Genomic DNA, 23,161 nt, shown 5'->3' with positions numbered 1-23,161 from the left:
TGTATGCGTTTGCGTGCCTTTGCGCCGGCTCATATTACGGTCAGGGTGACACTCAGCGGGAGTGACAGCAGCTTTCTAGGAGTATCATCAGTCCTGCTGATAACAGAGGGGCTGTAGCCTTAGAACAAAACATGACACACTCTCAGCTCCTTGCATGTAATCCACAAAATAAAACATCACTGCTCATCCGGGTGTATTTATTGTTTTCCAGAGTGCACTGACACACAGAGAAGAGTGAACTTTCAATAGAAACAGGAAAAAAAAAAACCCTCACTGTGATGTTTGTGTCTGATAAAAAGGGTTAATAGGTGGAATATGGACCTTGTAATTTACAGTTTCTGTCAGTCAACATGTATCATAGCGCAATGCAGTGGAGTACAACAGTGGAGTGATTATCTGTGTATTGTTAGAGAAATGGATTAAGATGCGTTTGATATATATGTAGAGGTGATAAATGGCAAGTAATGTAACCATGAAAATGCTCACCATACAATTCAGTCAGTATAGATATAAAATCAGCAATCAGCATTTATATCATCTGTGTGGCAAGTTAGCGAATGTGTTGCTCAAATATAAAACATACACAATCAAATAAAAAGGATTTGATTGATGAGGCAGTAAGTGATTGACAAGTTGGACGTAATCAAGGCTCTGATACCTGGGTGTACCTTCCACTCAGCACAACATCCTTTAAAGGGGTATTTACAAGACAAGACGTTATTTATTATTTTATAGATTTTTTTCTTTTCATCATATTAAATATATTACATAAATCATATTCTTGCAAGCACAAAATGCAGTGTTGTTCAGTGCAGAGTATCCTCTGATATTCATAAGAAAAATAACTACAATTCATAAAAAGGGCTGGTTTCAAAGATGTACTTTTGAGCCCAGAGATAATGCTAATGCTATATGTTAAACTGGCTCTATTCCAAGCCATAATCTTAATATAACGAAATACTTCACTCCACAACAATACCCATCTACTGCCTCGCAATATTTTGTTAGTTCACCTTGCATAGTGTCCATCTCTGTTTCTGTAATTAACAACGCTGTTACAAATGAGAAATCATATCTGTGTCTAGATCAGAGCAACACAACCCTAGCATCGAATAAAAAGCTCAACCTGTCTCACTTCCATTAATCTCAATGGGCACTGTTGGCGGAGTCATCAGCCAACCTGTGAGGAATGATAGTGTTTCAGGTGGCAACAAAATGAGCGTATTGCACATTGGGTCTTAAGCAAAGGTGACTTAAGCCTGTATCAGTGTGAATGGGTAGAATACAATACTTCATAAATGCGGAGAAAACACACAAAAATGCCACCTATTAATTTCAGTCGTGTCATTTTGGCTTTTAGCTACTGTATGAGGAGTGTAAAGCAACAATGTTTTAGTGGATCATCACTCATACAAGCAGTTACTGTATAAATTATTGCACCACACATGATAAGTGTTCCCTGCACCAAGAAATTGACACGGTAAATCCTCTATGAGATAAATAAAGGAGCAATTTACAAGGAAAGTAATACTGCTGGTTGGCAAACTTAATTAAAAAAAAAAAAAAATCCAATGACCACACACAAAATGGGAGATCTGTGCAGATATGCATAAATCTGGGCACAGAAGTGGATTTACTTTAGATCTGTTTGTGTTCTGTTTGACAGGAGTTCACAGCCAGTTTCCCAGCATGTAGCTCTGGTTTCCACAGTCCCACACTGCGCAGCGTCTACTTGGGCCAGTCCACTCTGGCAAAAAAGGGGTGGGATTTGATATCATCTGCGCCTGCTACTCCTGTCCCCAGTCTCTCCATTGGGTTGTACTGGAGCAACTGCATAGAATAACAAGAGAAATTATAAAGGATTTGTTTAATTAAACAGGTGACAAAGAAAAAAAAAAAAATCACATTGACGTAAAAGCATTTCTCAGGCAGTGAGACAAAGTAAACAGAGAGTACAGAGGCAGGGGAACTAAGAAACTTTACAGCATGACAAAACTTCCTCTGTGTTACTTTTTTTTGTTACAGAATAAATAAATCTACATAATATAACACTAGCATGAGCACTGTATGTGGATTGAAACTCTGTCATCAAGCGGTTCAAATACTATTTTAAGTTATTAGGGTTACTATAGTATTGATATGTCCAATCCGTCACAACATAAACACATTTAAATCGTGGCAGATTTGTGCCACATTAGAAGCAGATAAGTCCAGGCTAACCACATTAATACACATCTAAAGATTACCAGTTTTGAGGCTTTGCAATTGGCTAGAAGATATTAGCATGGTGCAAGCTCTGTCATTAAGGATTTCAACCATAAATAGTGTATAATACATGTGTGTGTTTATACAACATATTAACATTTTCTTCAATCTCCACTTTAACTGCATGCAACTTTTTTAAGGGACTGAATAAATACAGAAATACAACAAAGTTTTTGGGTGGGGTGAATCTATTTGGGTGGGCCACTGAATTAAATTAATGACATGCAAAGGCTGAAAACATCATCTAGTACACTAGACTCTCACCTGCTCCAACAGTGATCTGGCCTCCTCTGAAACAGACTCGGGGATGTTGAGAGCAGTGTGACGACCGATTCCTGCTGGATGGCACTGGAGCAGAGACTGTGGAGAGGGAAGGAGGGGTGGAAAGAAGAGATAACCATCAATCCAAACACAGAAAACCTGACAGTCTGAGAGCTGAGGGGACAGATATACTGACACCCGCAGAGCCTAGGTCAATGTGAGAGCAGCGGCACTGGACAAATAGGAGGAGACCAAAGAGTCCGAGCACCTGAAACAACACTGATCACAGCAACTATAACAAAGACATGATTTCACTGGTGTTGCTCTTTCTTGGAACTGCTGTGTGTGTCAGACAAGAGCGAGTGTCGCAGAATGAATGACATGGAAAAAACATATTGTTTTTTTGTTCATTATTACAGAACAAGTTTACTGGAAGGGTCGACAGTTCAGCAGCAGTAAACATTAAGTCATTTTTATTTGTTTTTCAAAGTCAAATCTGACCGGATCAAACTGACATTTCAGTTAACGAGGAATTGTTGCACTCACAAAAAAATAAAAAAAGGTTAAAATCATCTCAGAAGTGAGAGAAAGGGAGCACAAGACCTGTAAGTGCTTTTCTAACCACAGAATATAGCACTATTGTTAAAATAATTGACAATAATGACAGTAATCACTGTATGTTACGACAGTGCATCTACATCGACGATCTGAAAATGCTAGAACAGGACGTGTGCGGCAAGTGAAAGGCGTAAACTGTGTTTTTTTCCATCGGTTAGGTCGGTTTCCTCTCGCTCTCTCTCTCCTGATACGTGCTGCAGGAGTTCTGGCTGGGTTCCTAGCCGCAGTCAAGACTGCTCCAGGCAAGATCTTATCCTGCAAGGATCAAGAGACACTGTGTGTGCCTGTGTGTGTGTGTGTGTGTGTGTGTGTGTATCCTTGCCAGGGCCCTACCCAGACATAATCATCAAAGGAGACATCTGTGTGAGTTTTTTTTTCCCCAGGTAAGTGGGTGTGTATTGTTCAACATAATAACACCAACCTCACACCTCGACTCATGTTTGGGCCATTGATGGGTACTACTGATGGCTGATATGAAAATATGCCCACTGGCAATCAGTTAGAATTTATTCAAATTTAATAGACAATGAAAAATTGAAGGGACACCGCACCTGCCCTGGGTGTCCGTGCGTGCTACTGTGTGTGTATTTGTTCTTCTTGACAGCGGGAAGTTGTAATTAGCATGTATAGTAGCAGTCAAAAGTTTGACACTTTCTCATTCACCTGAATGGGAACGTGTGTCCAAACCTTTGACACGTAAAGCAGCTGAATATGTATTTGTTGTCTTCCAAACAAAATGCTCCCCCTCCTGCCAAGCCTGTCTTGAAAGATGGTCCCTCAGATAGCCCTTATCCTGGACTAGCCGAGTTGCGGCACCTTGAGAGCTGCCCCGGTCTTCACCTTCCACGCCGATCTGAGGTCGGCGTGCTCCGAGCACAGCGCTGCTCCAGGAGCCAGCAAAGAGGCCCGGGGAGAGCTGACCCCCTGGCCCAGCAGATGGAGCTCAGGCTGGGGGAGAAAGTCACACCGACACCCCTGGCACTCCCCGAGAACCAGAGTACGAGACGGCAGCCAAGACGCACCTCACATACACACACTTTGTACACAACACACCGAAACAACCAACTCTGCCGACTCAAACACATACAGACACGCGCGCAGAATCACACACACAACCTGGCAAGACCATAAAGAGTGTGAGAGAGTTGAAAGCCAAGACACCTACAGACATCCCACAACACCTTTGCAACAAAGACACATTTTTTTTTAATACTTTTTGACTCACCATGCCTGTCAGAAGCTCAAACAGGATGGCGCCCAAACTCCACCAATCACACGCAGCCGTCTCCTCGCTGATGCCTCCCACCTCTGAAAAAAGTGCAAAATGAGAGGAAGACACAAGATTAATCAATATATTAATGTGCAGAGAAATAGCTTGTGTTGAGGGAGATCACAGGCAACAATTTGTTTTTGATGTAAAATAAGAAAATAATCAAATACGTATATTTAAAAACATGCACTGATCTCACTCGCTAAATGTGTCAAACCCCTCACATGATTACATCCTTTCAGGCATCTTGCTTTTAAACCTTCAACGCTGTTTCACAATGACATCTTCGGATTACTTCATATTTCATTGAAGTGATTCAAAACTGAGCACAAAAACGTGGACACAGTCACACACACACACACAAACAAGTGTGAGTCTCATAAAAGGGTGATTTGCATAATAAAAAAGCAGTTAAATTGAGGAAACCGTCTGTGCTGCAACTTCACACCATCTGCATGACCTGACCTCAAACGCAAATACACACACACACACCCATACAATACACACACACACACACACACACACCAAGAAATATAAAGCAGAAACACAAGAGAGTAAATTATATAACATTTTTGTTCAGTTTTCTTCAGTGTTGCACTTATTTTAAGCTCCTTGAAATAACCTACAACACTGACTTGTCTGCCTTTGTTGTTATTTCTTTACAGTCTACAATATTTAAAGGCTCTCAATAATTACACAATTACAAATGACATCATTTACTGTTTCTTCCTCTTCTAAAGAAATTCTCTTGTTGGACTTCTGCTTAGTCTCTACTGGAGCATGCACACAAATGCTTGCATGCACATGTACATACTACCAAAGTCTCTCAATGTGAACTTTTCCACTTACAACTCTCCAGTTTAAGCCTACTCCATGGCAGCGATCTAAGACAGTCAGACACACAAGCGGTGAGACAGACAGCTCGACTGTTGGGACTCTACTGTGTGTGTGTGTGTGTGTGTGTGTGTGTGTGTGTGTGTGTGTGTGTGTGTGTGTGTGTGTGTGTGTGTGTGTAAGAAACAGAAACCAAGAGAGATACTCATCTGCTAAAGTCAAAACTGTGTGTGTGTGTGTGTGTGTGCTAGCTCCACTGGGTACCAGATGGCCTCTTGTGCCGCTCAGCTTCCCTCTGCTCTGCTCTCTCCAGAGGGAGGGGGCCCGGTCACCCAGAGGGCCGGGACCCAGGGTCATGGCAGTGTGTGCCCAGAGACCAGGCTCCTCAGCTGGGGGAGCATAAGAGACAAAGACCCCTCATCTCCTGGAGGCTGCCGGGAACTCCGGGGGACTGTGTGGCTCTCTTGCAGCCAAGGTTAGAGCGGGCTATGATACTACTTGCACGTTTTGTATACACACACACACACACATATATATATATAAACGTACAAACACACACACACACACACAGCCAACTGAGCAGCCAGTCTTCAGGGCTCCCCAGGACTACTGTTTTGACAGCCAAGGAGAGAAGATCGTCATTGAACGGACTAGTGATACCTGCGTAGTTATGAGCCGGAGGGGAGATACTGGACGCACACGCACACACACACATACACGCACACGTCTCAGAGCAAGGTCGATGTCATCACAATGGATTAATGTCTAAGGAGCTGCAGGGAGAGTACAGTGGAGCTGGCTACACTTACCGCTCTGTCAGAGCGAGGCAGGGAGAAAGGGAGATAGAGAGAAAGAGGATGGGAAGGGGAATTAACCACATCCACAGGCCATGGGTCATTCAAACCCCACTATTACACTGCACTGTATAATCTTTGAGAACACACAATTACTATTAAATTTCAACCTGGCATTTTCAGTTCTTGAACACTTTCAAAAAGGTATCATGAGAAATCTAAGAAAACAAAGAATATACTGAAGAGGTACAACAATACAGCGTGTTCACCTCATGGCCTCTTCTTCTTCCCTTTCCCCTAAACAATGCAGTTCCCTCCTGCTCTGTATCTTAATCACACTCCATCTCCTCTCTCCTGGGGGCCATAAGGAACTTTCTCTCTTCTCCTCTTAGACAGACTTCCCTAAAAACTTAACCGACAGTCATTGTTGAAAGAGGAAGTAAAGCATACGCAGGTAGGAAGTAAGGAGGGATCGGTATACAATATGATGTTCCAAGACTGTGAATGCGTGTCTTATGAGCTGGTGTGGCTCAGTAGTGTTGCCAACTGCTGACATAACTAAATGAACAAATACTTCTACCCGTCTTCACCATGAGGAAAAAGTGAAAATATTCAAATAATAAAGCAGAAGTGCTTTCAGGGTACAATGTCTTACTTGAAAAGCTTTTCAAAATACTGAGATGACAGCTCAGTGACAAAAGGGGAAGTAAACTTTATCTTCCATTTGATCACGCTGTGGCCGAGCAGGTACACGGGAAAAATAAAAAACTGAAAACAAAAGCGCATGTCATGAGAGTCCTCAGTAACTGACTTGTTACTCAGAGGGGAAGAATACTGAATTTCCCTTTTCTTAGATGTTGAAGACAATCGGTTTTGGCCTTGCTTCCCTCTCAACAGAACAATAAACAATTACCGTTTCAGCTCAAATTAGGTTTCGCCACCTTGTCACTCAGCAGCTTCTTTTTTTTTCTTACTAGGAAACAAAACATTTGCCATCTGATGTTTATCAGTGATGACGAAATGGCGAGAAAGTAAATAAGCAGAAGTGCAGAATAAACAGATTAATACCCTGCCACTGTATTTTTCCGAGTCCACTCCCGTGTTTTTTGGGTGTGAATGTGGGCGCTTTGAAAACATGTTTCCCTCCTTCTCACACACACACACACACACACACATATATATACACACACACACATGCACATACGGTCACAGCAGGCCCCCCGCTAGCTTTCTGGCAAACAGTCATAAATCTGTCATCGGGAATGAAGCTATCGCTAGAGCTGACCCTGTCTGGATAAACAGCAATACATAAAAAGGGCAGAAGAGACACACATTCACTAACCTCTGTTTGTGTGTGTTAACAGGCACATACATCAGATATACGCATGTACCAACTGTAGGGGTCTGCAGGTATGGAATAAATATAAGCAAGCAAAATAGATAACAGCCGTTCCTTTGTAATATGCTTATACCCAAATTTAACAATAACAACGAAAAGATGGCCCGTAAAAGACGGATGAGAAAAAAGAGAGAAAGTTGCATGTGTTTGAGTAGGACAATCAATAGATGTGGAAGTGGTCTTTATGCTCAACAGCAGCATAACACACCCCCTGCTGGCTAGTGATATGTATTTCATTCATTGATCCACATGAGATCAACACTCGTTTAACTAACAAGACCTTTCACACCTGGGCTGAGGTCACTTTCATTCCACTTCAGTTCACTGAAGAGCTGACATTCATATTTTTTACTGGGCATCTTTGGTTGTAAAAATATTCTCAAATCAGTTCTGTTCATAATAAGATTTGAGTGAGCTGAATGTGGACACAAACTACATGTGATTCAAACAGTACCGATGACATGACATTTAATGTGTCAAGAGCAGGATGTTGGTGCATTCGCATTCATTTGATTACACCAAAGTTTCTTTTTTCCAACCATACTCCCCATCCCCCAGACACTGTGACCAACTTGGATTTTTCCCATGTTAGTCATCGTACTAAAAACGGCATCAAAATTTATAGTCATTATAAATAAATTGTGAATTAACCAATGTATAATTAATTACTCAAAGACAATTTTGACCATTGATTAAATGTTGAAGTCTGGTATCAAGTGAAAACACCAAATGTTGAAAAAATGCTCATGGCTTCTTAAACATTATGATTTGACCAATTTTCTTTTTTTTACCCCCACATCATTTCACAGTAATTTGAATGCCTTTGGTAAGAAGAAAAAAAAGGTAATCTGAACACATACATTTGAATTGACTCATGAAAAATAAATTTATAGATTATCTGATGATGAAAATAGTCATTAGTTGCAAGTTACTTCAGTTGATTTGCAACTAATGACTAAAACATAAAATATATGGATAATAAACTAAAAGTTAATTGTATATTTTGTCAAAATCCAGCTATTCATTAATATATTTGATCACCTATTCCAATATTTTTACCGAGGTACCTGCCAAACTACCACCCCCACATTTTCACTTGTGTAAAAATCACTCTTTGCTAATATTGATAATAACAGGAACATTAATTACACAATGACTTAAATGGAAATATGTCTCGGTGTAGCACTTAGATTTTAAGCTGCATTATGCATACAGGTTCTTGTGCTGAGCTTTACTCCTGTATCTTTAGGTCATCTACTGCTGGCCACTGGAACATATGTCTATGTGCTTTTATTTCCATTAGTAGGCTTTTAAACACACTGTTGCTAAGGGAATAAAAATGCACACTTTGGATATTAAATAGAGCATTTTTTTGCTTTCAGATTTATTACAACAGTGGCATACTGTACATTCTAGACACAAGGAGGATTTAAATCTGAAGTGACCTTCCTGGCTTGAGAGAGAGAGAGGATGAATAGCTTAATACAAGTGCGTGGGAGGGTGAATGCGTGTGAGGGTCATTGTATACGTCTCAGAGTGCGTCTAGTGTTTTCAGCTAATGTTTTTCTTTTAATCCTGCATAGTTAAGAAAGACGTAATTAAACACATCACACATTAGCTACCCAACAGCCCGAGTGTGAAGCCATACACTTAAAGCAGGAGCATATTGCAAAAGGTATCCACCCATAGATGTCAAATGTGTGTGTGTGTGTGTGTTTATGTGTGCACACACACACACCCTCCACACACAGAAGTGCTAAGTAGGGACATGGTGTTGTAGTCTAGCAGCAGTTTGTTTTAGGCAGCTTTTAAACAGCATGCCAGAGCTGCCACAAGCCTGCTGGGGGCAACACACAGGGTTACCATACCACTGGCTCACTGTTGCGCAGCAGCACACTCTACAGGACAACTAGAGAACAACAACAAGATCCAGCTTCACAAAACTGACTGCAAGACACTGAAAAAAACAGTTAGTCCCAGTTTATCCTGCAGATATTAACCAATCCATGTGTTAATCAAAATGTAAAATAACACTATCATGGTTTATACTGTGTGTGTCCTTTATATATGGTTCCTTTAATCTAAAAACAGCAACAGAACTGAAGAACAGAAAGGAAAGAGCACCTGTGCATGCAGACTTTTGTCATTCTATGAGTAAAAATCAATCACAGTGTTCATGTGTTTCTATTCTCAAGAGTAGTGTATGTTCACTTGGATAGTTTATTCATGTCTGGCTACTAACTGACAAACACACACAAAATGAGGAAGTGTAGCAGGAGTAGATAGAGGAAAGGTATGTATGTCTCACCTGGTGCACAGTACATGTTGGCAAAGGCCTCTTTGTCACAGGACTCCTCCACGTCACTCCAGCTACAGAAGTAAGTAAGTTGAACATGACCTGAGGAGAAAGAAATAGAAAGTGTTCAGCTCGGAGTTGAAGTGTGAGACACTCTTCTAACGTTCAGCCTCTAATCACTCACACAGTCGAGTGTCACTCTGACTTTCTACTTTTCAAACTGTTTGCTCACCTTTAGAGCACTTCCTTCCTCCGTTCCTTTCTGCATCCCTCCGCGAGCTTTTCAAGCACACAGCCTCAGCGATTACTCCTGTTTAGCGGCTACCCGTTAACGCTATCATTAGAACTAATGGTGTCATTAGGTAGCCGTGGCCATTAGCCTGGGCTAGCCAGACTGATGCACCACACTACTCCGTTGATGGGCCCTTTAGAACAATAATTACCACCAGGGAGACGAAAACAGCCACTCAGCTAATTAGACGCTTGTTGATAACGAGGTGCAGAGAGATGATTGTAGGACCACAAAAGAAGAAGTTGAGGGGGAATCTGTGACCTCCTGGTAAAACAACATTTTCTCTTCAGGAAGAGCCTTCATTTTGGTAAACAGATTAGATCATGGTTTGACGGAAACAGTCCTGCTCTAAGACCGGAACCGGCTTTAAGACTGGAATAAGCGGGGATGTTAACCTTCTTGAAAAAGATATTTGGTCAACAAATTTGACATAAACATGGTACAGCAGCTTCAGAGGAAAGTGATTTTATGCTTACTGTGGGAGAAATATGAGTAGATGTCAACAAGTAACTATAGGGTTTTCATTAAGTCCTTTTTGAACTATTTATGTCTGAAATACCTCCGGTTAAAATTGCGAAAGACAACCTAACAATCAGTATGTTATTGTTTCTGCCACAGCCTCCGTTCAGTGCAACTAAATTCATCATTCTTGTGTTTTTTTCAGGAGTTGAAAGTTCAATTTTTTTTCACTAGCAATGAGAAGATTAACCTCAAGTTTCCTGGTTTCTTGCTAAGTAAAGTGCAACTGTTTAATATTTAGATCTCAAGCCAATAATCATGGTCCAGCTTTAAAGAAGCTCAGTAGCTGTTAGCAGAGGTTTGCATTTTCTCAGTCCAATCAACTTTTACAGAAATCCTTGTCTATAACACTGAGAAAACATGAGAAAAGAGGCTTTGGTGAAAATGGATGTCTAACCTTGGTGGTCGAGCAGGATGTTGTTGGGGTTTAGGTCTCGACAGATGATGCCCTCTTGGTGCAGTGAATCCAGGGCTGTCACCATCTCTACAGCCCAGCACCGTACAAACGCCTCCGGGATACGTGCTTGGGATGCAGCCAACGACAGCTCGTCCAGCTCTGCAAACAGCCGCGATACTTCTTTATCAAATGCACTGCCACCTGTATTACTAATAATTCTTGATGATTCACCATCAAGATCTAATAAACTCTGAACCACTGCACAGGCCTCAGTGCCGTTTGTCGCTGGGATTGAGCCTTCACTGTTCCCACTAGAGTTTGGAACCACATCTGTGTTTATGCCTATGCTGGGCTCTAGTTTCTCAGTAACTGAGTCAGTAACTGGAATGGGGGCATCAAGCAAGAGATCGTTATTTTGGCATGAAGGATCAACCCCCATTTCCTCTGAGGCCTTTTGTCCATAAGCCAAGCTGTAGTCACCCCATAGTGAGGTCAAGGGAGAGGAAGATGCAACATTAGTGTCACAAGTTGCAGAGGCTGTGCACAAAGATGAAAGCTCCTGCTCTAGTGGCTGCTCCTCTTCTTCCTCAGGCTGGCTGTGAAGCTGTAAAACATCAGGCTGGATGAACTTTTGAGGAGAGGCTGTGGCCTCCAGGCCCACACTCACCCCTGAAGTCTCTAATTCCTCCTGTAAAGAGTCTACAGTCCCGCTCATTGCAGGCAGGTTGACCAAAAGGTCTGGTGGTTGACCCTCATCTTCCACTACTGCCTCTTTAAATGAAATGACTGGCACTGACTCATTGGAACCTTTATCACTACAGTCTAACCCCCAAAGCTCCGAGCTGTGGCTCTTGACCTCCTGAGCCAGCTCTGGAAGATCCTCAGTGACATCTGAGCCCAGGTCAGATGTAGAAAAGATGGGGACCTGTTTATGTGAGGTGCGCTGCTCTCCCAAGTCGAGGCAGGTCACCTCGCTTGCACTGTCTTTGCTGTCAATACGAAAAAACTCCATTGGTGTGTGCTTGGACTGATCCAAAGACAGAGGCACAGCAGGCGAGGACAATGGACTAAAGACGTCGCCGTGGTCCTGTTCTGTGCCATGGTATTGCTCATTGTCATGGTTGGGTCCGCTTTTGTCTGACGATTCGGTGAAAAAGCCAAGTTCCTGAGAGCTGATAGGTGAAGAGAGGCTGTCGTTGCTGAGTAGTGAGCGGCTACGTGAGGAAGTAATTGGCACTTCCAGTGACAACATTTCTTGTTCACTCTTCTCTTCCTCCTCCTCTAGTGTATCTGGTTCTACTTTCTCTTGTTCGTACTCATTGCACAGTGTTAAATAACTGTTGGTGCACTCTTCCTCAGAGGTGGCTCCAGAGTCTGATTGGGCTCCAATTTGTTTGATAATTTTGGGAGGGAGAACGCTTTTATGAGGGGACGTGATGAGGTCCTTCCCTTCATTCTGCAGCCCTGAGACAGGATCAGAATCAGTAAGAGGCCCTGAGCCAGAACTGGCTGAATCTACACCCAGCTGTGGTACAGCATGTTGTGGAGAGTGTACAGCTGCTGTGTGGCTCTTTTGGATGAAAGGAATGTCAAAGCTCTCCTCTGGGCTGGAATTGCGCAGATACTTTCCAATGTGAGACCACAGCTTTCCACCTGAGGATGAAGGAACAGGGCATTAGAAAAAATAAAGAAGGGTGTCTCCAATAACATGGATAAACAGAGAAGGAAAGGAAGGAGAAGGAATGCGAAATAAGAAAGAAAACCAAGCTATGTCTGGGTAATTACTTTTTTTTTTTTTTTTTTTTTTTTTTTTTACACACATGATCTTTTCCAGGAACAATTTTAGAAACATAGCAACCTGTGTTTCAACTAAACCATGGTGTATATTTGGGTCTCGGGTCCTACTCTCTGTCTCCAAAAAAGTCACTGCTCTGGGGGTAGCAGCACTGGTCAAAGAAAAGCATTCATTCACACAGTAGGCGATCACTGGGTGCAAGCAGTAGCAACATTGGGTTAGGGATGGTTTATTGATGTTTAAACAAAGTTATATAACGAGTAGACGTCTAGACCACTCTTAAAGTAGTTTCAATGTGGTTACATGCTAGCTGTGGGTCCCCACTGAGCCCCCACATACACATCCCCCCCAACCCATTTTGCCCCATAAACCAACCAGTATTTCTAGGCTAGAATACAACCTGTTTACTGTATGTCAGTTAGTTTTTGATTAATTTAATATAATACAAATATGTATAGATTTTAAAAAATATGCAACATGTTAGTATAATACCAACTGAAATATTAAAATTGTTAAATCTAGATTTTGACACAGGGCCCCTCTATAAGACAGGACCTCAAGATTGGAGAAAAGTGAAGGAGCCATCTCATGGCCCTTACCATTTCAAGTTTTAGTGGTTCATTTTTCCAAACTCATTTGTAATTAATCAAAGTACCACAAAGTACTGCCACATAGACAACTCGGGCCCCTCAGAGTCTGGAGATTGCTGCACAGTTGCTTTGCCCAGTTGGTAATCAAGCCTCGAGCAGAAAAATAACCAGACGTTATTCTGGTGGGTTCAGTCTCCTTGCCAATATCTGTAGGTCTCTTCAAGTATCAGAGTTGCAAAGCAGTAAATTACAAATGCACATGAAAAACACTGCGCATAAAAAAGGACAGCTAACAGTCTACCTAATATCTGTTTACCTAATTTTCACAGTTCTTCAGGAAAATGCAAAATATGGCAATGCAAAAGGAAATGCACAATAGAGACTTTTAGTTCCTGACTTTGGTTTCTGGGGCTTCTTAGTTACAGGGACTATTTGGAGAAAATGCTCATTAGTTTCCACTTATGAATGAGTAACCAAGGTAAACAAAAACAATTGCAACTAATTTGGGTATATGGGGTTGGGTGTGTGTGTTTGTGTTTTAGGTTCCCAATGTAAAGTTGACATTCTAACTTGTCTCTCTCTTACATGTGCGTGCACACAGACACGCAAGCATGCACGTACACACACGTACACACACGTACACACACACACAGGGCTGTGAAAGCAAATTGGAAGCCAGCATCTGTTGTGTGTGATGAGAATGGATAGGGAGTTCACAGTGATGATAATGATAGCGGGGCAGCTCGATGGTTTAGAAAGTAAAACCATCCACATGTTGTTTTGTCCAATGTCACTCAGGTCACTGCCTCTCTGTGTCTGCCTGTCTATTCTCATTCAACCCATCAGCTACTATGTTTAAGAACAGCATCCTATAGAAGCATGAAGACCAACCCTCAGTTTTCTGAATCACAGAGCTGGGATGCAACTGTGGTGAATCTGTGTCTTTTCTTGCATTTGATTAGCTTTATTAGATCATGTCGTACAGCCCTGTATGATATTCAATATTGTCCACTAATATTAGCGCATGGTGGTAATGGAGTACACCAGATTGAATAGGTTACAGGGCATCAAAAAATATGGCTGCATTTCATTGTACGCATTCACCCACACACGAGCTACACACACAACCTAGTGTGAGTGGGATTTAAGGAGGCCCAGGTGTTGGCATAGCTAATAAAGCATGGCGCCACCTGGTATTCAGAATAATGACCTGTGACACACACCCATCTCTATCAAACATCTGTCTGGAACAAGGGCAGAGAAAGGGATGGGAGAAGAGAGAAAGAGGGATCAGGTGAAGGAGGGGAAAGGACGGTTGGAGGTAAAAAAGACAAAGGAGGGAAGCATGAGATGTGTGTCTTACCTTCAGCATACTGCAGCAAAAGGAACACAGTGTCTTCAGAGACAATGAACTTCTTCAGCTGCACCATGTGGGGCACAGAGTGAGGCATGATGGTCCTCTTAGCCCTTCCACAGTCACTGCTCTTCCTCAGACCCTGCAGGGATTAAGAGAAGAGGAGAGGCAGTGAGTAATTAAAGTGAGACACAGTGCATTTAAGGACAAGAGGAGAAAAGGAGAATTAACCCAAATGAGGAGGGCATAGATGGGAGGAGGAAGAGGAAGGTGAGCATTTAGGTTATACGAAGAATAAGGTGTATTAAAAAAAAAAAAAAAAAAAAAAAGAAAGAGAGGAAGGGAGTGTGGCAAAGGAGAAACCTCCCATTAACGAGTTGCCAGCTATGCCCCATGGCAACCCAAAGTCACTGGATTCATCAAGCCACATACAGCGCGTGACTTTAAAAGAGCCACACAAATCTATCAGTGCTGCACGTAAAGTTCACATTGGCAGCGAGCGTGTGTAGATATGCTTGTATGTGTGTGCACACGTTGTGTGTAGTCATCTGTGCCTGTGCTGTGCGTTGGCGTCTGGCACACGTCTCACACCTGAGAGCAGAGGAGCTGACAGGGACAGGCCCATTAGAATCAATTACACCGGTCACACACAGGGGCTTCTGGCACATTTCACACTAACACTTACAGTTAGGACGATGAGGATGCGGGATTTACACACACATACCCACACACACACACACACACACACACACACACATATTACACTTACTTTGAGGATGAACGTCTCTTGTGTTCTCTTGTCCATGACCAAAAGAACCTGTGATGGAAGAGTGCCATTAATTGCCAGGCATGATGAGACATACACAGTCTAAGATGATATAGTGGTTATGTCCTCCAGAGCAGTGTTTTTCAGTTACTGGGTCAGGGCCCCCTCAAGGGTCACTGCAAGATAAATGTAGGTCCCTAAATGATACTGGAAAAACTGGCATTAACACATCAGACCCTGCTGTGTTAACCAAAGTCCCATCCACAAAACACAAATGGAATTTATAGATGTCCATATACTATATCAGCCAAAAGTAGAGCTGAAATGATCAGTTGAAGGATAGAAACTTAATCAACAAAAATTTTAATAATCATTTAATTCTTAAAGTCATTTATTAAGCAAAGATAGCAAACTTTTAAAATTGGTAATACTGCAATATTGCAGTGTAAACTTAATTTTTTTTCCTTCATTTTCATTTTATTTAATTTTTCACAAACTACCACACTGAGATACACCTATATCAATTTTCTACAATGTGACAATAGTTGCTTTTCCAGTCACGTCACTGTAAATGAAATATCTTTGGTAATATATTTGGCAATAAAATTGGTATATCACCATTTTCATTTTGATTAAATCAAATTATTTCAAAGAATAAATGACAATTAATTGATGATGAAAATAATACTTAATTGCAGCCCTAGCCAAATAGCCTATGATATCAAAAGTAGCAAAAAAAAGGAACAGCAAAAAAAGAAAAAGAAAAAGAAATCAAAAGCACATATCTTTAGAAATGCATTTAAAAAGGACATAGAAGCAATCAGCAAGACAAAGGGCTAGTCATTCAAATTTATGTTCATATTTTCAGACGCACACCTTTCTTTTCTGCATGGAAAAAAATTTTCAATTTGGGAGCAGATGTTTTACTTGAAAAATATGTCACAGTAATGGCTGCCAGTGCCGTCTCTAAATCCAGACTTTCCTTCCATCTGTACCAATATTCCGACAAAAAAAAAGGAGCTCCATCTCTCACGTCACTTCCCTTTACTTTCTCCCTCTCTCTTCTCTTCTTCCTAACATTTTCATTTCCTCCCTCCTTTAGCCCTCCTTTTCTCTCTGACATCTCCATTGCTCTTGTGCTCCATCACCGTCTCAGGGGAGAGCTTGAGCGTATGTGTGTGACCCAGTGTGTGTGTGTGTGTGTATGTGTGTTTGTGTATAGTGTGGTGCATGCGTATGTTTTGTGGGTGCGTTCTCTGCATGTGACCCTGGCTGGGACCAAACAGGTGCAGGCTAAATGGATATGAATGGAGCTGTGAGTAAACAGAGTGGCTGTGCTAGCCAGGGCGCTAATATAATTAAGACACAAACATCAGGGAAGGGGGGAGGTGGAGAGGAGGGGCGCGCGTGGGGGGGGGTAGTAGGGTGAGGAGCTCTCTCCATCTGTCCCCTCTGTCCCCATTAAAAGTGAAAGGAGGAGGAGGAGCAGGAGAAAGAGGAGAGGGAAGCTGGGCCATTTCTGGATAGCTTAGTTTCCACTTATGGTGTTTTTCTTGTTGTTTTTTTTTTTGTTGTCTGTCCACTTTGTTTCTGACATATTGTGGATTTTCCATGCACCTCTGCAGAGCAACACATGTTGGTATTGTGTCAACATTTTCCTTAGGGTTTTGTGTGTGTGTGCAGGATGAGCATCATTGATTCAATGTTGTGTGCCGCTCTCTGAGCTGCTTGCCAAGTCATTTCATGGCTGAGTGGTGAAGTTGCTTCGCCGGCAGCTGGTTGAGAGGACCAGCAACCTGAACTGACCTTGTGGTAGTCATAACTGGCGCTAAACATACACACGCTCAGCCCTTACTATACCATCCAGTAAATCTATTACGTTTTATTGCTTCAGATAAAAGAGATGGTCGAAGAAGGACACAAGGAGGAGAAATTTCAAGATGGATACCATCCACATATATTCAGGAGGGGCAATGAATAAATAAATAAATCTTTGCAATCACAGGACCCAAGTGTAATTGGGCCTAATTCTGTTAGGCCACAATTATTGTTTTGTTTTCACCGTAAGAATTATCTCCTTCCATATTACCAGTAATATGAAAGAAGATAATTCTGATCAAGTTTTTCATTCCTTCCAACATTATCGTTGCAGTGCAGCACACTGAGCAACAAGGATGTCATTACAAAGACACATACAACACTGATCACTGATCTTAACATTGTGATCCATTTATTTGTCTTTTCATGTCCCTTACTCGCTGTCTTGGGGGACAAACTGTTGATTGTGATTATGGCTGGAACAAGTCAAATCACAAAGTTTGGCTGAAAGTTCAAAGACTTGTCAATATCAAACTGACCTTATCTATGACCCCCAACACTCTGTAAGTTCTCAGCTCCTCAGATGGATTCTGCTGGCCTCCTCTGCTAGTGGAAGGGCAGCACTGTGCCCCCATCGCCTTGAGAAAAAACAACAATAACAAAAAAAAAACTTTATGGTATGCAGTTATGTCATATTGATTAGGTACCTTGACCCTCTCTTGCAAAGACTGATTTATTTCAAGTACAGCATTCTTGAGAGCAAGTTTGTTAAGAGCAAGAAGTAGATTTAATCCAAACTATTAGAGACAACAAATGTAAGATGGTAGGTTAGATAACAAAGTTGTGCACAGGAACAAAAGGCAAAGATATCCTCTGTATCTTCAGTAAGGTCAAGCAATCTCCTGATATTGTCTCCTGATACAGGGGACACTGATGTTGCCCCCTGTCATAAACCCAACCACTCTCTGATACACTGCTTCAAGAGGCGTAAGGACACTAGTGAATGCATGCATATAAAACACATTGGCATAATCTCACAGATGCACACGGGTCAGTGATATTTCCCTCCCACTCACCACTGTCTGCGTTGACCCTTGACCCATGTTGCTTCTCAGATACTGACTGGATATCTGCTCTGCACGCATCAGATACTCTGCAGTCTTCTTCTTCACTGCCTCTCGCCGCGTGGGACTGGGCTCACCTGAAAAAGGGGTGAGTGAGATCAACAGTTTTTGTTTATGAAGCAGTTTTTATAGGGCTGGGTTGAACATTTCTGTACTAGATTTATATTAACTGACAAAATGGTAGGTTATTTTTGTAACAAGCTCATGAAACCCCCCCAAAAAGTGGTGTCTTTTAGGTTTTCCTCTCCACACTTTTCGAGGTCAAGGTTGGAAGATTTCCTAGTTTCCTAGTGTTTCCTAGTTATGGAGAGTATTACTCTGTGAAAACAGTTGTATGATGTCATCATTGGCTCTGGGGGGAGCTTCATCATGTTTGAATCTGGGCTTGGAGACTACTTAACTTTTTAATAGAAACCCTACATAATAAAATGGAGACATGAAGTTTGAAAGAAGTGGGTGTTCACCAGGCAGGGAGGTTCCACTTTATTAGTTTACTCAGTAAAATAGCTGCTGCCCATAAATTTAAGTGCTGCTCTAGAGACTTTTCATCAACCTCTGGTCTCCAGTGACAGAAACTGTCATCTTCTTACACAAAAGTTGTGGCACTGCTGCACATTTATGGTAAAGTAATTAAAATTCCATATGAAGATATGGATAAAAAAACCTCCTGTATTGCTTTTAACAATAATACATCTGCACGTGAATATCTGTCCCTTCTTTCTTTGAACTTTGGATAACCAGAGTAAAGGCTTTACAAAACATGGGTCAGCTAAAAAAAAAAAAAAAAAAAAATGTTTTTATTTTTTATTCTTTGTCTTAAATGACACCCTTGTGAACACCCTAATGAACACCACTTGACCAAACTGACCTTGCACTCCTTGCAGTAGCAGGTCCACTCCACTGCGGTAGCAAGAAAAAGCTGCCTGGTAGTCCTGCACCTTCTCCTTCTCTACAGCCAAACAGATCAGCTCGCTGGCTTTGTCTAAGTAATCTGACTTCACTTCCTTGGCTTTCCTCAGACTGCCAGAGAAGAGTGGTGTTCGGCCAGGCCAGCTGACCTCTGGGTTAGGGGCTGAGGAGGCAGGAGCTGGGGCGGGAGACGGGGTGCGGCGGTCGTGCAGGGAGGGCAAGCGAGGGCTGCAGCTGCTGCTAATGTTGGTGGCTCCCCCCTGTGGCTGGTTTGGGGAGGTGCGGCCTGAGGCCATGCCATCATCCAGCTCAGCCAAAGAGTCTGTGTCCACAGCCAGGGAGGTCAGGTCGCTGTCACTGGACGGGCCTGGGAAGGTAGAGGATGTCAGAGTTAATAGACAGATACTTACATGCACACGTCATAGCAGCTCTATATATGAGCAAAAATTTGGGAAATCTAATTGATTCAAACTCCTCTACCTCCATACTCTGATGTGATGGTCAAATCCTCTGCACCGCTGATGTCTCTTTGAACTGAAAAACATGTCCACACATATCTGAGCACGTCTGAATTAAAAGTGATAGTAAATTAAGAGGAATATTGGTTTTGAGGAGGAGTTATTGTATGTAACTCTACCATCAGAGCTGCAGTCAGACAAACTGTCTGCCAGGAAGTCAGAAAAGGGCTCGGCAGGTCCAATGAGCTCTGAGCCGTCGTGGACCTCGCCTCCCTGGGAAACAATTTAAAAAAACTTTCCAGTCATAGTCTGTCTACAGTTTATGTTTGTGTTTATGCGTTTGTGTGTTCGGCTACCTTGAAGAAATCTTGGATGTGCTGACTACTGTAGAGAGCAGGGATGTTAGCAGAGAACTGTAGCAGATCCTCAGAGCACTGTCGCCTTTCCTCAATCACTGAGTCATCAAAACGACCTACACATGCATACATGGATACAAAGATACACATGAGCACACATGCAGTAATATAGCCCTTAAACAAATGATCATATCAAATAGAGTAGTGCATGCTGGCTGAGCACTAACACTAAGCTGCCTCAAGGGGGCAGAGTAATCACTACTTCCCTATTCTTCTCTGGGATTTATTGTCCTATAGCAAAGTCTGTAACTATTACAGTTTCACTTTCACCACTTTGGAGGAAATCACCATACTGAGAGGATTTTAAAAGATCTAATAAGAGAGGAAAGCTCTGCATGCTTACATCCAAGTCATACATATTAAAAAAAAGTCTTTTGGTCTTCAAACATTTACATAAACCAGTGGAAATGTTTGAGAAAAGTCACCAAAATCATTAAATGCCACCAAACAGAGCACATCTGTGTCATGTTGTGAAAGTACACATAGAAAAATGCAGGTGAACAAATCTGTAGTTTCCAAGATCCAAAACCAAAATCCCAATATTACTTAATATTATACAATAAAATCAGCTGTATACAAGTGCAGCACACAAGACACAGATTAAAATTATCTTCCTGTTGTACTGCAATGTGCTCTTACATATGACTTGATAAAATTAAATTTCTTACCGAAGACTTTGGCCTTGGCAAAGGGAGGAAACAGCTCCGACTGGCTACATACATTCCTGTGCAGCTGCCAGAGGTTTTGATGAAGTTTCCGGAAATCACTGTATCTTTTCCACACTGTTATCTACAAAAAGAGGGATAGGAGAGATATACAAGACAATCTTTATATCATGTTAAACAAGACTGAAAACATTTAAAAACATCATTTAAACCACTCTATGTTGTAAGAATAACATGAATCAGCTAAAACTTAAAATATAAAATCACAACATTCTCACACAAACCTGGTAAAAGAAAAAGGTCTTAACGCTGTAGGGTAAAGCAAAGGTTAAATGCCTAAAGTTGAAGTTCAAGTCCGGTGTGCTTAAGTTTTGGCTGGGCGGCTGGTGTGAGGCAAACTGGACTGAGCACCACTCGCAAACAGGAGCCCTGTTCAGCAGTGGAGGTATGTCCCTCTCTTGTCTTTCTCAGACTCACATGCAGTAATTGACATCATGCCTGCTGCATTAGCGCTGGTTCCAAGCTAGACTGCATTCCTCTGTGTGTGTGTTAAATAAAGATAGTATGTACCATATATGTGTCTTTTTAGTCACACCATAAGGAAGGGGAATACTTTAAAGCATCTGGAGTGTATAGATGTATAGACAGTGAGCTTGGAAGTGCACTACCATTGAATAGAAACACTGCATTTAATTATAGATACATGCAAATGAGCATTGCAATAATTCTCCTGATGTAGGCTGAAATCTTCGCTTAAATTAAACTTTGCATTATAAATTCTAATCTGCGAGGAACTGAGCCACACATGTCTAACATGTTACTACTAAGCACCTAACTCAAGTTCAACTAATATATGATGAAATTACTTGAATAAATACTAAATGATATTAACTATATATATTCTTATAAATTATATAATAAATAAATAAAACTGCAAACAGTGAAACGTGACATTATACTGGTCTTTGAAAGTCTCACATATAAAAATAATGGCTTTGTGTCTTACCTCTTGGACATCCTCTGGGTTCTTCCTGGAGATTATCTGTGTGAAAGGGGGAGAAGAGAACTTTACAAACTTCCATTTCGGTGGCTCCTAGCTAAAAGTACAGTACCAAGCTGTGAGTGCTGCTGGTTTTGCTGCAAAGACTTTCTTGTGGGGCTGCTGAAAGCATGAGCAGGGACACAGCTCTGAGTGTGACAATGGAGTGCATTATAAAGCCAGTGATGGTAGTCTTGAGTGTAAGAGGGAGACATCACCAGCATTCATAACAAGCAGAGTGGCAGGCAAGCAGAGACAAAGAAACTCAGCCATATATCAGTAAAATCATAGCACACACAGCCGAAGCCAATGATGCAAGTGCAGATAAATTAAGGGACATGTCTCTCCATTGTATCATCAGGAAACAACTTCTCCAATTACCAGCACATGACCTGTGAGTTGCTGCAGGCTGTGCACGGGCATGGGTGGGCTGTGCTTACAAATTACAGCCCGGATGCCCAAAACTGGAGTTGAATTTTTTTTCCCTAGGATCTTAAAATAATTTATACAGCAGCACCCAAAACTAGGGGACGGATATAGAGCAGCCATGGGTTAGGTTAGGTTAATAATGCTGAGACTTTCACATCTCTCCTGCCCAGCTTTAACAGTGGGACTGACTTTCTATTAAGGATACCACACAACGACAATCACTTATTTCAATGCATTTAACCTTGCCTTTAAAAATAATGACAATATGAACCAGCTATCTTATTACTGTTATGTGTTTTGAACAAAAATCCCCCTGCTTTAATGCTCGTCTACCGTAAACTAGTTAGCTATCAAGCAGTTAACACCGTTTAGGTCGGATTCAGTCATTCTGGCTAATGTTGCTAATGTAACGTTAGCAGCTATAGACAACCCACAAGGAGTAGAAACCCATATTTTAAAACATAAGCAAATCTGAATGTGTCTGTGAGTTACATCTGTGGTGTTCATAAAAGCTGTTACCACTGTCAGCTAATCACTAAGAGGTTACCACTGTTAGCTTAGCTCAAGCTAGACGGCTAACAACAGCTAGCATTTAGCCTAGCTGTCAAGAGTCCCCATCCTCTCTCTCTCTCTCCTTACCCTTGCGGTGACTTTGTACACAGTATAGCCTTTCTGGTGCTTCTTGGGGTCTGTGACAGTATAAAACCGAGCAAGTTCTCCGCTGTCCCGCTGCGATATCATTCTGATAATAACAACATTGCCAAAGCTACCAGCCGGCTAGCTGTACACATTCATTCCCTGACAGCCAAATGACAAGCAGGCAAATTAAGTGAGAGCTCCACCCCGAGGAAAG

The 23,161-nt window shown here is 41.8% G+C and overlaps 1 protein-coding gene across 2 annotated transcripts; it reads right to left on the bottom strand.

The window, feature by feature from the left end:
- Window positions 1–180: 180 nt before the first annotated feature.
- rps6kc1 (ribosomal protein S6 kinase polypeptide 1) lies at window positions 181–23,135 on the bottom strand. Of its 2 annotated transcripts, XM_067571862.1 has the most exons (16): window positions 22,948–23,134; window positions 21,847–21,882; window positions 20,844–20,964; window positions 20,116–20,231; window positions 19,939–20,032; window positions 19,782–19,835; window positions 19,261–19,668; window positions 18,345–18,469; window positions 17,808–17,906; window positions 15,454–15,501; window positions 14,694–14,826; window positions 10,946–12,598; window positions 9,750–9,839; window positions 4,370–4,452; window positions 2,530–2,625; window positions 181–1,830 (listed from the first exon to the last, which is right to left on the bottom strand). In XM_067571862.1, the coding sequence occupies exons 1-16, from the start codon at window positions 23,047–23,049 to the stop codon at window positions 1,729–1,731; spliced, it is 3,360 nt and encodes a 1,119-aa protein (XP_067427963.1). In that variant the 5' UTR covers window positions 23,050–23,134; the 3' UTR covers window positions 181–1,728. The 2 variants fall into 2 exon arrangements, with proteins under 2 accessions (XP_067427963.1, XP_067427964.1); XM_067571863.1 differs by lacking the exons at window positions 181–1,830; window positions 2,530–2,625; window positions 4,370–4,452 and adding an exon at window positions 7,746–9,350 and having other exon boundaries at window positions 22,948–23,135.
- Window positions 23,136–23,161: the final 26 nt, after the last annotated feature.

The sequence above is a fragment of the Thunnus thynnus genome, chromosome 18, assembly GCF_963924715.1.
Source record: "Thunnus thynnus chromosome 18, fThuThy2.1, whole genome shotgun sequence".
Lineage (NCBI taxonomy): Eukaryota > Metazoa > Chordata > Actinopteri > Scombriformes > Scombridae > Thunnus > Thunnus thynnus.
The sequence above is the reverse complement of the archived record's forward strand: the minus strand, read 5'-3'. Positions and strand labels throughout refer to the sequence as shown.